General features: G+C 40.2%; 2 protein-coding genes across 2 annotated transcripts in view; one reads left to right on the top strand and one right to left on the bottom strand.

Moving 5' to 3' along the window:
• Nucleotides 1-383: 383 nt before the first annotated feature.
• Nucleotides 384-12,169, top strand: LOC108696309 (cyclin-dependent kinase 2-associated protein 2). Its single transcript, XM_018225564.2, has 5 exons — nucleotides 384-515; nucleotides 637-810; nucleotides 8,434-8,534; nucleotides 11,639-11,774; nucleotides 11,917-12,169. The coding sequence occupies exons 2-5, from the start codon at nucleotides 750-752 to the stop codon at nucleotides 11,982-11,984; spliced, it is 366 nt and encodes a 121-aa protein (XP_018081053.1). The 5' UTR covers nucleotides 384-515; nucleotides 637-749; the 3' UTR covers nucleotides 11,985-12,169.
• Nucleotides 10,485-13,057, bottom strand: part of aip.L (aryl hydrocarbon receptor interacting protein L homeolog) — a 33,231-nt gene continuing 30,658 nt past the window's right edge. The window contains exon 6 of the mRNA XM_018225563.2: nucleotides 10,485-12,431. Within this exon, the coding sequence (XP_018081052.1) occupies nucleotides 12,229-12,431 (203 nt within the window). The 3' untranslated portion in view covers nucleotides 10,485-12,228. The remainder of the gene's footprint in view (nucleotides 12,432-13,057) is intronic.

Raw genomic sequence — 13,057 nt, 5'->3', positions numbered from 1 at the left:
CTGATACCTTTTAACTTTATCAGAATCTGTAACGTCCTTTCCCACGACACCGGTGCACCCCCCTTTTACCGACCAGGTAGCAACCCAACCCACCCACTAGTTATGTCATTGTTCGAGATGCTGCTATAGGTCCAGCAAAGATGAAATCTGTTATTACTAAATTTTCTCTTACAATGCTGCAATTAGTGCTCATCCATATTAAACAGCAAAACCCAAGTCTATCATTTACTGTACATGCACCACCATAACAATACATAAAGTAACGTAACTAAAAACACAATTTAATATGTTAGATTGTCGCGCCAACTTGTTTTAGTCCACGCCTGCCCCACCCCGTCCGTACGGAGCGTGTGCGTAATAGTCTATTTCAGTCAGGTACTGCCAGCTACTACCCTAAAACCCCGCCTCCCTCCGTCAGACGCACGCACGCACGCACGCACGCACGCACGCTTATGGTCTTGAAGACAGGATGTAATTAGTACCCCCACAGGATGCTGAGGCAAAGCTAATAAATGGTAGGTTGCTCAGGCAGCGGAATTTCTGTGCTTGACTCCGAGCGGCGAGGACTGCCATTATCTTAAAGAAACGGATAGAGCATATCCTGGATCCATTCATTTATTTGACTCATTTTGACAGGTTCTTGCCAGGTCCCCTAGAGGGTAATCCGGTTTTGCTGAAGAGGCTCATTTCAGTTATCGTTTACGTGTTAAAGTGTCAAAAGTCCAAGGGCGAGCGTAGCAAGTTAGAAGATGTCGTATAAACCCATCGCCCCGGCGCCATCTGGGAGCAATAGTGCCCCTGGCACACCAGGTAACTAAGTATATAATTTGGAACAGAAGGTTTTAAATATAAAAAAAGTTTTCGTTAAGGACAGTGGCACAAGTAAGAATTCTGGGTATTTCACTGCTCATTGGTGGGAATTGTCAGAACCTGTGAAGTACAGCGATACGTCACTGCTTGATATAGCTGCTCATCCTATTTTTCTTATGCTGCAAGAGATACTCCTTTGGTTTATTTTAATTTTATAGTATCAACCGAATCACTACAATATCAAACATACTTTTAGGCCTTACTACCTTTAACTTAATGTGGCATGGTTGGATTTGTGAACATTTTACTTTAGCTTGAAAAATTAATGTTTGTACGTCTACAAAGCATTTGATGCCAGTAATGTGTTAGGAAAGTAGTAGATATTTTGGGGGATTTTATTTGCCTGTTGGAGAGGACTACAAAGCTCAGAATACATAGGTTGTGCCCTCAAACTAATCAGAATGTATCGCTTTTCAGAAGATCTTCATTGTCCTATTTCTACTTTGAGCATGATCATTTCCTTTTAGGTCAGTGTCACTTGGGACACATCTGTTAGATAAGAATCTGCAAATACCGCTTATAAAAATTAATTGCTTAAGGTGGACCTGTCACCCAGACATAAAAATCCGTATAATAAAAGTCCTTTTCATATTAAATGTGAAATCTAAATTATTTTTTTTATTTAGGAATCCATAGCTGTTGTAAACTCATTTACATATCTCAGCTGTCAATCAAATATTGCTTGTCCCTTCTCTTTTGGGCATAGAAGAGGGTCAGGCAATTACTTTCCATTCAGCACTTCCTAGATGTGCCTGCTATCCCCACATTCCCCCCGTTCTCTTAACCATTTAATTTTGTAATCCGTGCATTGGGATGGACCTCAGGTCCCCCATTCTGGTGCACAAACAAGGCTTTCCATAATAAGTGTCCACAAAATGGCTTCTGCCTGCTTGCTATAATTATGAATTCCCAGATGAAAGGAAACAAGATTCAAATAATGTTTACAGTGTAATTAAAGTTAATTTTGCTTTACTAAACTGATAGGATTTGGAATAATTTTTTTGAGTAACTGGTCCCCCTCCATGGTTGCTTAGCACAAAAGTTTGGCACATTACACCCTAAAGAAGGGCTCAAAAATGCTTACAGTATTTGTAATTTGAGCTCCATCGAGTTATTTTTGTGGTCTGCGACAATTATGTCATTTTCATAATTGTCACAAATTTTTTTTATGAGCACATGTGCTTATCCCCACCCACTGCCCATTCTATCTTATACTAGTAATGGACTTGGTGCATGTGCTAAATTCAGAGCATTGCTTCTGCGCCTTCATGTAGGTCTGTCTGAGTCTCTGCAGCTTGGACTTGGCAAAAATGACATACAATTTTTTTTTTTTTAATTCTGTCTTTAGTGAGCTACTGGCAATTTTGTGGTTACTGGACCCCATTGCTGAGACCATAAAGTTTATATCAATGTGCCTTTGAAGGTAAACTCGAGCATTCCTTTTCCTTTAATATGCCTTTTGAGGGAGAGAAGCTATTTCGTTCTGAGCATGATTCTTTGGTAGAGGAAAAAAAAATCTGAAGATAAATTACATTCCTACCACAGGACAGACTGGGAAGCATGGCATTTTTCCTTCCTACAGATCATTCTCAAGATTGGAGACCTACTAAAAATTCAAACATCGTCCTACAATATCAAACATTCTTCTCTTGACACCAGGCCAGTCAGCATCCAACTGATTTACTTCCTGCATGCAGAAAATGACTATGGTCACTGGGTACTCCAGACTGTAGAATCTGAGTATACAGGTATGGGATCTATTATCCACAATGCGTGGGAACTGGGGTTTTCAGGATAACGGATCTTTCTGTTATTAGGATCTCCATCTCTTAAGTGTACTAGAAAATCACGTAAACATTAAATAAACCAAATAGGCTGGTTTTGCTTCCAAAAATGATTCATTATATCTTATTTGGGAACAAGTACATAACTGTCTTATTATTACAAATAAAAAGGAAATCATTTTTAAAAATGTGGATTATTTAATTATAATGGCGTTTATGGGAGATTACCTTTCTGTAATTCTGAGCTTTTTGGATAACGGATTTCAGGATAACCGATCCCATTCCTGTATAATCAAATTTTCCTAAAAATAGTAAGACCAGGAAAGCATTAAAATAAGGTTAGGAACAGGGAGATGAATAGACTGAAGAGACTGGTAAGTTGAGTGGCATCGATAACTGACCACATACAAGGTCTGCTTGGTCGAGTTGCGGTACACAAAGAAGGCTCACAATGAGCAATATGAATAAATTCGACCCCAAAAAAGCTCTGTAGATCGCCAACCTCTTCACCCACAGAGCTCCCCTCCCGGTTCAGCTGTGAGGTGATGGCCTATAAGTTTAGTTCAATCTCCCTGCCTAACCAATCTAAAATGCGCCTGACGCACGGTTCACCTGCAACATGCAGGCTTTGTCAATTTTGACAAAGCCTGCATATTGCAGGTGAAACGCGCATCAGGCGTAGCCGCAGAGAGCCGAGTCTGGCGCAGAACAGCTTCCTGGAACCTACTCACATGGGCACATTTAAACTGAACCCCGGCGGTGGCAGTGGTGGAGGAGGAGTCGGTCCACACGTGGGAGCTGGGGCCAGTGGACCCCACGATTTGTCCCCCCAAGGGCAGACCTCAGCTTTCACCTCACAAGCCGGGTACCCCACCTCTGCCCTGGCACCACATGCAGCCTACACCGGAGCTGCCTTCAACAGCCCAAGGGACTCTTTGTTCCGCGGACGCGGTTTCGCAGAGGGAGCAGCAGCTGTAGGCGGGGGGCATCATGGCTCACCAAGAGAAGCCTGTCCTCCTGTGGTCGCCGGCTCAGGGTTGGACGCAAGTTAGTGCAGACTTGAGACTGGAAAGCGTCGGTTAATGGGGTAGAAGCGGCCGGTGAATGGGATGAGAGAGACAGAATGAGGAAAGAGAAGGCTGGGTTGGGTCACACACTGTGTCTGGTCTCCCCAGCTCCGTATAATCCGGTTCAGTCCCAATCGCCCAGCTGGTTCACTTCAATGTAGAGCCCACTGACATCGCCTTCCTACTGCTGCTCCTGGGAGGAGGAGCGAGAAGAGCTTGAGAAGGAGATCGGGGCAGAGGACATGCTGTCAGTGAATAGCTAGGGAGGAGAAATTGAGGGCTGCAGGATGGATGGTCGCCATGTCGCCTTTTTTTGAAGAGTATCGGAAGTGGAGTTTCTGTAAGTTATTTTATAATAAAGGCTTTGCTATTTTAATTTGTCTTGGTTTTTTTTTCCCATTCTATTCTAACAAATTTTTTTGTAAAAATTTTTGATGGTACTGGTCATTTAAGTTTGTTCCTTGAATGATCGGATTTTATGCTGGGGAGGTGCAATTTTTAGGGGCACATTTACTAAGTTCGAGTGAAGGAATCAAAGTAAAAAAAACTTCGAATTTCAAAGTTTTTTTGGGTACTTCGACCATCGAATAGGCTACTTCGACCTTCGACTTCTATTCGAACTAAAAATCGTTCGACTATTCGATCATTCTATAGTCGAAGTACTGTCTCTTTTTAAAAAAAAACAAAAAACTTCCAACTACATACTTCGCCACTTTAAACCTACCGAGCTACAATGTTAGCCTATCGGGACACTCCACATAAGTTTTCTAAGCTATTTCCAATTGAAGGAAAATCCTTCGATCGATGGATTAAAATCCTTCGAATCATTCGATTCGAAGGATTTAATCGTTTGATCGACCGATTTTTCTTTCGATCGTAGTTTTTGCGGTAAATCCTTTGACTTAGATATTCGATTTTACTTCGAGGGTCGCATTCGAGGGTTAGTTAACCCTTGATATTCGACCCTTAGTAAATGTGCCCCCAGGGTTACTTTTTTTTCCATTTATTAAGTACAAAATGTGTTTTCACACACATTTGTGTGCACAATGCACCACCATAGACTTGAAATATGTAAATCATTTAATTCCCACAATGGTCCAAATCTGTCCATTTAACCAGCTAAACTTTAGTAAGGCTATAAACGAAATCACTTTCATAGAACACTGGGGATTAACGGGTCTACCTTTGGGATAACCAGCGCTCACTATCTATGCTGGATATTAAGCTTGAAAAAAATAATTATTAATAATTTCCCAAAGTAAAAGTTTCTAGGTTTAATTTTTGATACCACAATATAATCTCTTAGACAGAAAACACAAGATTTAAGATGTTTCTTAATTTTAGTAAGACCCTTTGTTTCATCGTGTACCTCGCTGGTGACCAAGAGGCTACCTTACGCAGAGGTGCTTCTGGATTCCCCAACAACCAATTGTCATCACCGATGATGCAAGCCATCAAGGTTGTATCTGGAATGAGGGGGTTGGTTCAACTAAGCTCTGTATCTAAACAAGGCATAAGGAATTCTAAAATGTACTTGAAATAGAAGCAGGCTAAAAAAAAACAACAAATGCAATATGCAGATAAAAATCAACAATGTCTGCACAGCTCTCTGGATCTAAACACATAAGAAACTAAATACCTGGACAGGCATTCTCCATCTCAATGTTTCAGCAAATTAACAGGCTTCCTTATTCAAGAACAGGCTTCCTTATTCAAGGACAAGCACATCATCTGGACCCATTCTCTCCAGTTACACTCTTGGAAACTGAAATGAATATAATTTTCTATTTAGGCATGTCTGCAGCAGTATAACCTACCTTTACAAAAAAAATGTGCGCAATACAAAATGCATCCCAAAGTACTTCTGTACTACTGTTCCTCAAATAGAGAATGAGGAGAGCACTCAGAAGAGCAGGTACTGCTGTGATCAAGTTTTAATGCCAGACTACATGATTTAGACACGTTTCGGGCCTTACGTGCCCTTTCTGTTCCTAACCTTTTGGACTTTCTACAGGATGGCTTCTCCAGAAGCCAGAAGGTTCTAAACCCACAAAATGACTTAATGCAACTTAGTCAGGATGCTTCTTTGAACACTTTTGCAATGTGCATTTATTTTCATATTAAGTTTCTTGCCTATCTGCATTTTTATATAACACTTGGCTCATCGGAGAATCAGCAACCCTAGAGATAACCGAAAATAATAAGCGCATAGATGGCTGCAAGCACAAGGAGCGTTGGCTTAGCTACTCTCAGCCTTTGGTGTTTTTGCAGGCTGAGAGAAGTACAAACCTACACTTGAGGAAGGGAGTGGATCTGCTTCTCTCAGCCTGCAAAAAAGGAGCCAACCCTTGTGCCCTGTCCCCTTGTGGTCAGAAAAATCACTCCAAGTTTACATGAATTTATGGGGGCTTAGATCCAATAGGTTGCTGCATTGCAAACCAGTAGATTACAATTTTTAGAGCGCCTGAAATGTGAATCGCCGGGATGGCATACGAACCGCTTTGGTTTTCCTAAGTTTCCTCATGAGGCAACATCAGAAAACTAGGCAATCCAAATGCCACCCTGCCATCGATTTGCATTCTTGCCAGCGGGAAGGCATTTCAGGGGGAGATTAATCGCCCGAAGAAGAGATTTGTCACTGAGTGATTAAAGGAGAAGGAAAGCCCCAGGGCGCAAAACCCCTCCCTCCCTCCCGTGTATTGCCCCCCCTCCCTCCTGGCCTACCCCTCCCGCTGGGCAAATGCCCCTAACTTGTTACTCACCCCTCTGCGCAGGTCCTGTCCACGGAGTTCACAGTCGCCATCTTCTCCCACGCGCGTCTTCTTCCTTCTCTGACCGGCGTCTTCTGGCGCATGCGCAGTAGGAACAGGTACCGGTACAGCTCTATTGCGCATGCGCATGCGCCGAATGTCATGCGCAATAGAGCTGTACCGGTACCTGTTCCTACTGCGCATGCGCCAGAAGACGCCGGTCAGAGAAGGAAGAAGACGCGCGTGGGAGAAGATGGCGACTGTGAACTCCGTGGACAGGACCTGCGCAGAGGGGTGAGTAACAAGTTAGGGGCATTTGCCCAGCGGGAGAGGGAGGGGGGGCAATAAACGGGAGGGGGGGAGGGGTTTTGCGCCCTGGGGCTTTCCTTCTCCTTTAAGCACTACCGAATCTTAACGTGTGCCCACCACCCTTAAAGCTGAACATTAGTTTTGCATATTCTTTAGCCTCTTCAGAGTCTGCTTTTAGAGTGATTAATGGGTTTCCTGTGCACGGTTCAGGGAGAAGAAAGGGCTATGTAGGCTTTCTTTTCTCCTGCTGTCTAGATTCTTGTGTTAGGGGAGTGTATAGGCTGAGCTTGTACAGGAAGGGGAGGAGGTGGGAGCTGACAGGAAGGATGTCCCAAGAGCATCTGCAGCTTGAGCCCTATCAATACATGGTAATGTTATTTATTCAACATTAAGTATAACATTGAAATTTCTGTATGATATATATGCTAAATGATTAGAAGGGATATTTTAATGTCACATATTTGTGTTACAGTTCCTTTAACTGAACTAGGTAAATCTTTTAGTTAATTTCCTGCTGCATGGCTAAAAGTACTGTTATTCAGTATAGAAAATGTGCGCATTGGCAGCATCCTTTGTAGCACTTGAATTCTCGTATTAACAAGGAAGAAACAAATAGACTGGTGTTTATAATTTCTTCTGCTGCCTATCCAAATCATTGTGTGCTCACTGATTATAGACAATTCTTATTGAGTGCTGATGCAGGTTTGACCTGTAAAGGCGTAATTCATACAAATTCTGTGTTTACAGTACACAGTGTCACATGTTATTACAGAACACTGGTAATGCCCTGAGTGGAGTCTATGTAAATGGTAAAGCAACTGAGGATTTATTACATGTAAAGGATTGGTTTTACAGCAACCAAAGTGTTAAAAAAGAAAGCTTGTATGCACAATTGTTGTTGTTGTGGGGGGTCTCTACATGCCACTATCATATTGGGCTTTAAACTGTTCAGAAGAGATGTGATTTCACACATAACTAGCATTTTATCAGTATTTATTTAGTGCTTGATGGACATGAGTGTTTTGACTGCCACTGTTCTCCATCGTGGTAAAAACACCTGTGTGCCAATAGCCTACGCTATGCTTGTTTCGGACTTCCAGGTTCATAATGCAGGGGGGATATGTATGCACCGTCATCTGATTACCTTTACCACTGACCAAAGTTTTGAAGAACCAAGTAGTTTAAGGTTAATGGTACACATGGCTGAAACTCAACCTGCTCAAAAAAAGCCAGACGAGAATCCGCCCTACACTACAGGCTTCCCATTCCCTTGCCTGCACCTGGAACTATTGTCAGCCTTGCTAAAGGCACAAGTGGTGAATTTTGTTGCCTAAATGTGAAATCCACCATGTGTGTCTGCATCTGGGCCAATGCAATGGTTCAGTGTGAAAGCAAGTTAATGGGCAGATTGAAGTGGGACACTACCCTAAAAATTAAAGTACTTTAATTTTCCTTGTTTCCCTAAAATAAACAAAACCATAGTCACATTGAATAAGGGGATATACTGATATTTTATTTTGGATGGTTAAGATCTCTGCTAGCATAAGGATTTTTGTAGTGTATGTACCTTTTATTCACTTTGCTTTCCATTTCTGCTCAGCCAGTAATATTAATACATAAGACTATCACCTACATCATTAATTTTCATTTTAGTGCCAGGAGCTGCAGTTTCTTCCCCACCAGGAGCGCACTCTGTCTCAACCTTCCGTCCTATCTTTAGTGATTTTGGGCCACCTTCTATGGGCTTTATACCGGTAAGAGTGTGACCGCTTGCTAATCTAATTTTCAAATTCAGTTCAAGTTTTTTTTTTATTTGCATTTTTTTATGTGGGTAATATGCACCTCTGTTTAGTTGCTTGCCGTGCATTAAAATTCTATGTGTACATGCCTTTAACCTTTCAAGTCCCACAGATCATAAAATTTACAGTGTGCTTTTACGTTCACAAAGCTGAATGCACAAGGTTTATTAAAAAAAAAACGGTTTCTAGTTTTCTTGCCCTGATGCACCATAGTGCTGCAAAATCCAATGCTGCATATGTCCTGAGATTTTTTTGCACTCTGAATGTGTATTCAATCTCATGTTGAACACGCAGCGACAGGATTCTCTCTTAATAATATTGGGTGCATTTTTAATTGCAGTAAATACCATACCTGTGGCAAATGTATTATGACATATTGTGCAATGTCTAACGTTTTGCTTCACCCTGCATGAGGTGCAGCGAAACGCACGTCGGCTTGACTAAAAGGAAGAGCCTGGCGCGAGACAGAGGTGGAGATATAGCAGGTGGAATTCAGGGAGCTGTGGAGGCATGATATCTGGGCGCAAGCTGACATGAGAGATGGTGAATGTGAGCTAATAATATGAATCTGTATGTAGTCTGACAGCTCTTTGCCCTGAAACACTTATTACGAATAAAGCATCATATGTAATGTCTACTGCTGTTTTGCGGTTAGACAGAAACAATTCCTTTACATGTCATACATTGATGCATTTTTATAAGTAACCAAGAAAGCTTCCTTAGACAAGTTTTACAGCAACTGAGTCAATTTATTTGTTGGTACTCTGCTCCACAATGCTGGTTTTGCGGACATGTTTTCTTACAGCCTTTATCACACTCCTACTGTGGCTTCTGTAAAGGCAAAATATCACTACATGCTTGTGTCCATGGCTGAATTTTATTTTGCCACAGGATTCTTCTCTATCCCTTCAAGTCTTTCTTTCAATTTTCACTTTTGTTCTAGGTCCCCCATACATTTTTCTTTTAATAGTTCTACCCTTCCTTTACAGAGGCTCTGCTTCTTTTTACATAATTGTATATTTTAGTAGAGCAGCCCCTTTTTGGAACAAGCAAATTACATTAGATATGAACAAAAACTGGAAACTCTAGACAGACTACCTTGATAACTCCAGAAAATGAACAAACGGATGTCATCTTCTCCCTTCCCCCCCTGGTAAAACTACAGGGTTGGACTCCCAACATCAAACATGAGAAACTATTTGCTCCACTGTTAACCTCTTTGTTCGGTCGGGTCTCATTGGGGATGGACCTGCCTATATCCATGAGACACCAATAACCTTGATAGCATGATTCATTTTTACATATACATTAGAAGACATTATCAATTTTATCAATGCACCAGAGGCCACCCCTTTAGATTAGAGGAACAGAACTTTCATTTGAAGCAGCGTAGATGGTCCTTCATGGTGAAGCATGTTATGTTGTAGGATGTCCTGCCAGGTGATGATGTGATGGCAGATTCTATCAATGCCTATAAGAGTGGCTTGGATGATTTCTTGAACAAGCATAATATCAAAGGGTAATATGATACAAAAATCAACAATAAATAGTTTTTGGTTTTAATATATGAGTGTAGAGGTAGGTCAGTATAAGTGTGTACTGGGGTTCGTTATAAAGGTAGGTCGGTATAAGTGGTTCTGGGAAAGGACAATCAAAGTTCTTCCTCCACAATTGACAGATAAAGACATGAGAGCCACAGTATCTCAAATAGCCTGGGAAAGCAGTGAAGTGAAGGATGAGCAGTGAATAGAAAGTGGAATGGCTTGGTAGAGCAAATCGGGCTTTTCGAGAAATTCTAAGTAATGTAGCACTAAAAGTACATTTTAAAAGCACACGCAGGTTAACTATAAGTTGGAGATGTTATTCAACTAAAATAAACCTTTCCATGTAAAAAAATAAATAAAATACATTCTGCACATACATTTATTATAGCAGGCAAGCAGTGTTACACTACATTAAACATTGTTAATAATGATGATTATTATTTATTACACAGTTAACCCACATGCAAGACCATTGTTCTTAAATACTTGAACCAAGTTACAATCTTAAGGCTAGAAGCGATTACTTTATAAGCAAACAATATAATCTAATATCATACTCTGTTATATAGGTTTGACCTGAAAAGTTTACTAAACAATAAAAATGGTCTTTGGTAACCTTAAGTTGAATTTTTTAGTATGACCAGAAGTAAGCATCTTTTCAATTTGTCTTCGTTATTTTTTTAGTTTCATTATTTGCCTTCTTCTGACTCTTTCCAGCTTTTAAATGGGGATCATTACCCCCATTTAAAAAACAAATGCTCTAAGGCTAAACATTTATTGTACTATTCAGGCTCACGTCTATTCATATTTCAGTCTGGTATTCAAATCAATGGACGGTTGCTAGGATAATTTGGACCCTAGCAACCTGATCACAGAAATTGCAAACTGAAGAACTGCTGAATAAAAAGATAATTCAAAACCCACAAATAATAATAAATGAGAACCAATTGCAAATAATCTCAGATCACTCTACATCATATCAAAAGTTAATTTAAAGATGAACAACCCATTTAAAGCTGATCATACACAGGCTGATAAAAACCACTTTGTAGAGAAAATTACAGGTTAAGAAGGCTAGTATATTTTAAGCATACCTGTACTGATTGCTAGCAGACAGAAAATACAATTTTTTAAGTTTTAATGACCTTTCCTGTTAATAATTTGGTTCCCTTGAAACCACCGCCAATTTGATTTGTAGAGCAGTATTCTTAAACTTTTTTTTAACATTAAGTGCCAATTATACAGTAACTACCTTTGTACTCTAGTTTTTATTCAAATTGTCATTTATAAAGTGCCAGGGGCCACAAAAAGCACAGGGCCAAATCCAGTCTGTAGTTAAAGTTTTGGTGTAAAGGGATGCACATAACCAGATAAACATGTTTTTATATTGTTGGAGTGATAGGTACAATAATGGACATGACCTTAAAATGACTGCATGCTCGTTATAGAATATATTAAATCTCCTGAAATGCAACCAGTGCTTTGCTTTCTAAGTTAATTTCTTATGTGTCACAGGGAGCAAAGCCAGCTGTGTCTCAGGCAGTTTCCCAAGGTACATACAGTGACCTCTTAGCTGTAATCGAGGAGATGGGGAGAGAGATCAGGCCAACGTATGCTGGAAGTAAAAGTGCAATGGAGAGACTAAAGCGAGGTGAGATCCTATATTCAGAAAGTATGGGTTGCAGTGACCTTCAGAGTGAAAAATAGTGTGTGTGTGTGTGTGTGTGTATATATATATATATGTGTGTATATTTTTTTTATACTAATTTTACTAACAATTGTTGTCCTTCCAGGTATAATTCATGCCCGTGCTCTTGTGAGAGAATGTCTTGCTGAAACAGAACGCAATGCCCGCACATGATATCTTGGGTTTCCACTTTTGTCACTGCTTTGTATTTTTATACATGTATATAAATTTAAACAATTTTTATCTACCAACTAGATGCTGAAAGGACTTTGCATAACAGAAACGAATGGTCTGACTAAAAGGCAAAGAGCACCAAAATTAAATGTTTAGTGTATTAATAAAACAAATTAAACACCCAATGTAGTACTGGCCTATATAAATGTGGTATGTTATTTACAAACTGGTTCCTAAACTGCAATTAGTTGAAGATATTTCGAAATCTTATTTTGTCCTCAAGATTTTTTTCATGTAAACGCTCCTCAAGTTTCTTCATTTCCTTAGCAACAAGGGGTGCAAGTGATGGATCAAGAGAGGCCGCACGAGAAAAGTCATTCTCTGCCTCTGATGCATTCCAGACAGCAGCATGTGCACGACCTCTCTTAAACAATGCTTTTACATTATCTTCAAAGAAGAGGGGGAAAAAAAAAAAAAAAAAAGTCAGCTTTAGCCATGGCAACGTCAAAAGTATAGTACTACAGGTACAAAGAAATTATTCATTGCTTTGTTTATAACTATTCAAACCTCACTCTGCTTACATGTACTGGGGAAAGAAATCTGCATAAAAGTGTGTAAGTTTTTTTTTCAAGATTACTGAAATATGTTTTAAAAAAAGAAAATGTTTTTTCTGTTAGAAGCATGCATTTAACTAGAGATGCTTGGGTTTGATCTCTCCCTCTGGGTCAAACCAGCCCTGAGATCGAGAAGGGATTTGTTTACACCTGATCTACCCTCGATGTGCAGAGAAGGCCCCGTTCTGACATCAATTCTATGCCACCAACAATTGCCCGTTATGGACAGGGAGGCAAGCTGTATCTAAAGGTTACTTTGCGCTGCATTGGGCCACAGTAACCAAAACTCTATGAATGTGCCAGGTCTTCAGCCCCCAATATCAGTAGAGCACATAGACTTTTATGTAAGCATGAGGCATATAGCTGCAATAACTACAATGTAATTTAAAGAGATACTGACACCAAAAAATAAACTTTTCTACATCTATCATAATATTGCCTTTGAAAGCTACTTATAAC

The sequence above is a fragment of the Xenopus laevis genome, chromosome 7L (genome assembly GCF_017654675.1).
Source record: "Xenopus laevis strain J_2021 chromosome 7L, Xenopus_laevis_v10.1, whole genome shotgun sequence".
Classification (NCBI taxonomy): Eukaryota; Metazoa; Chordata; class Amphibia; order Anura; family Pipidae; genus Xenopus; species Xenopus laevis.
The sequence above is the reverse complement of the archived record's forward strand: the minus strand, read 5'-3'. Positions and strand labels throughout refer to the sequence as shown.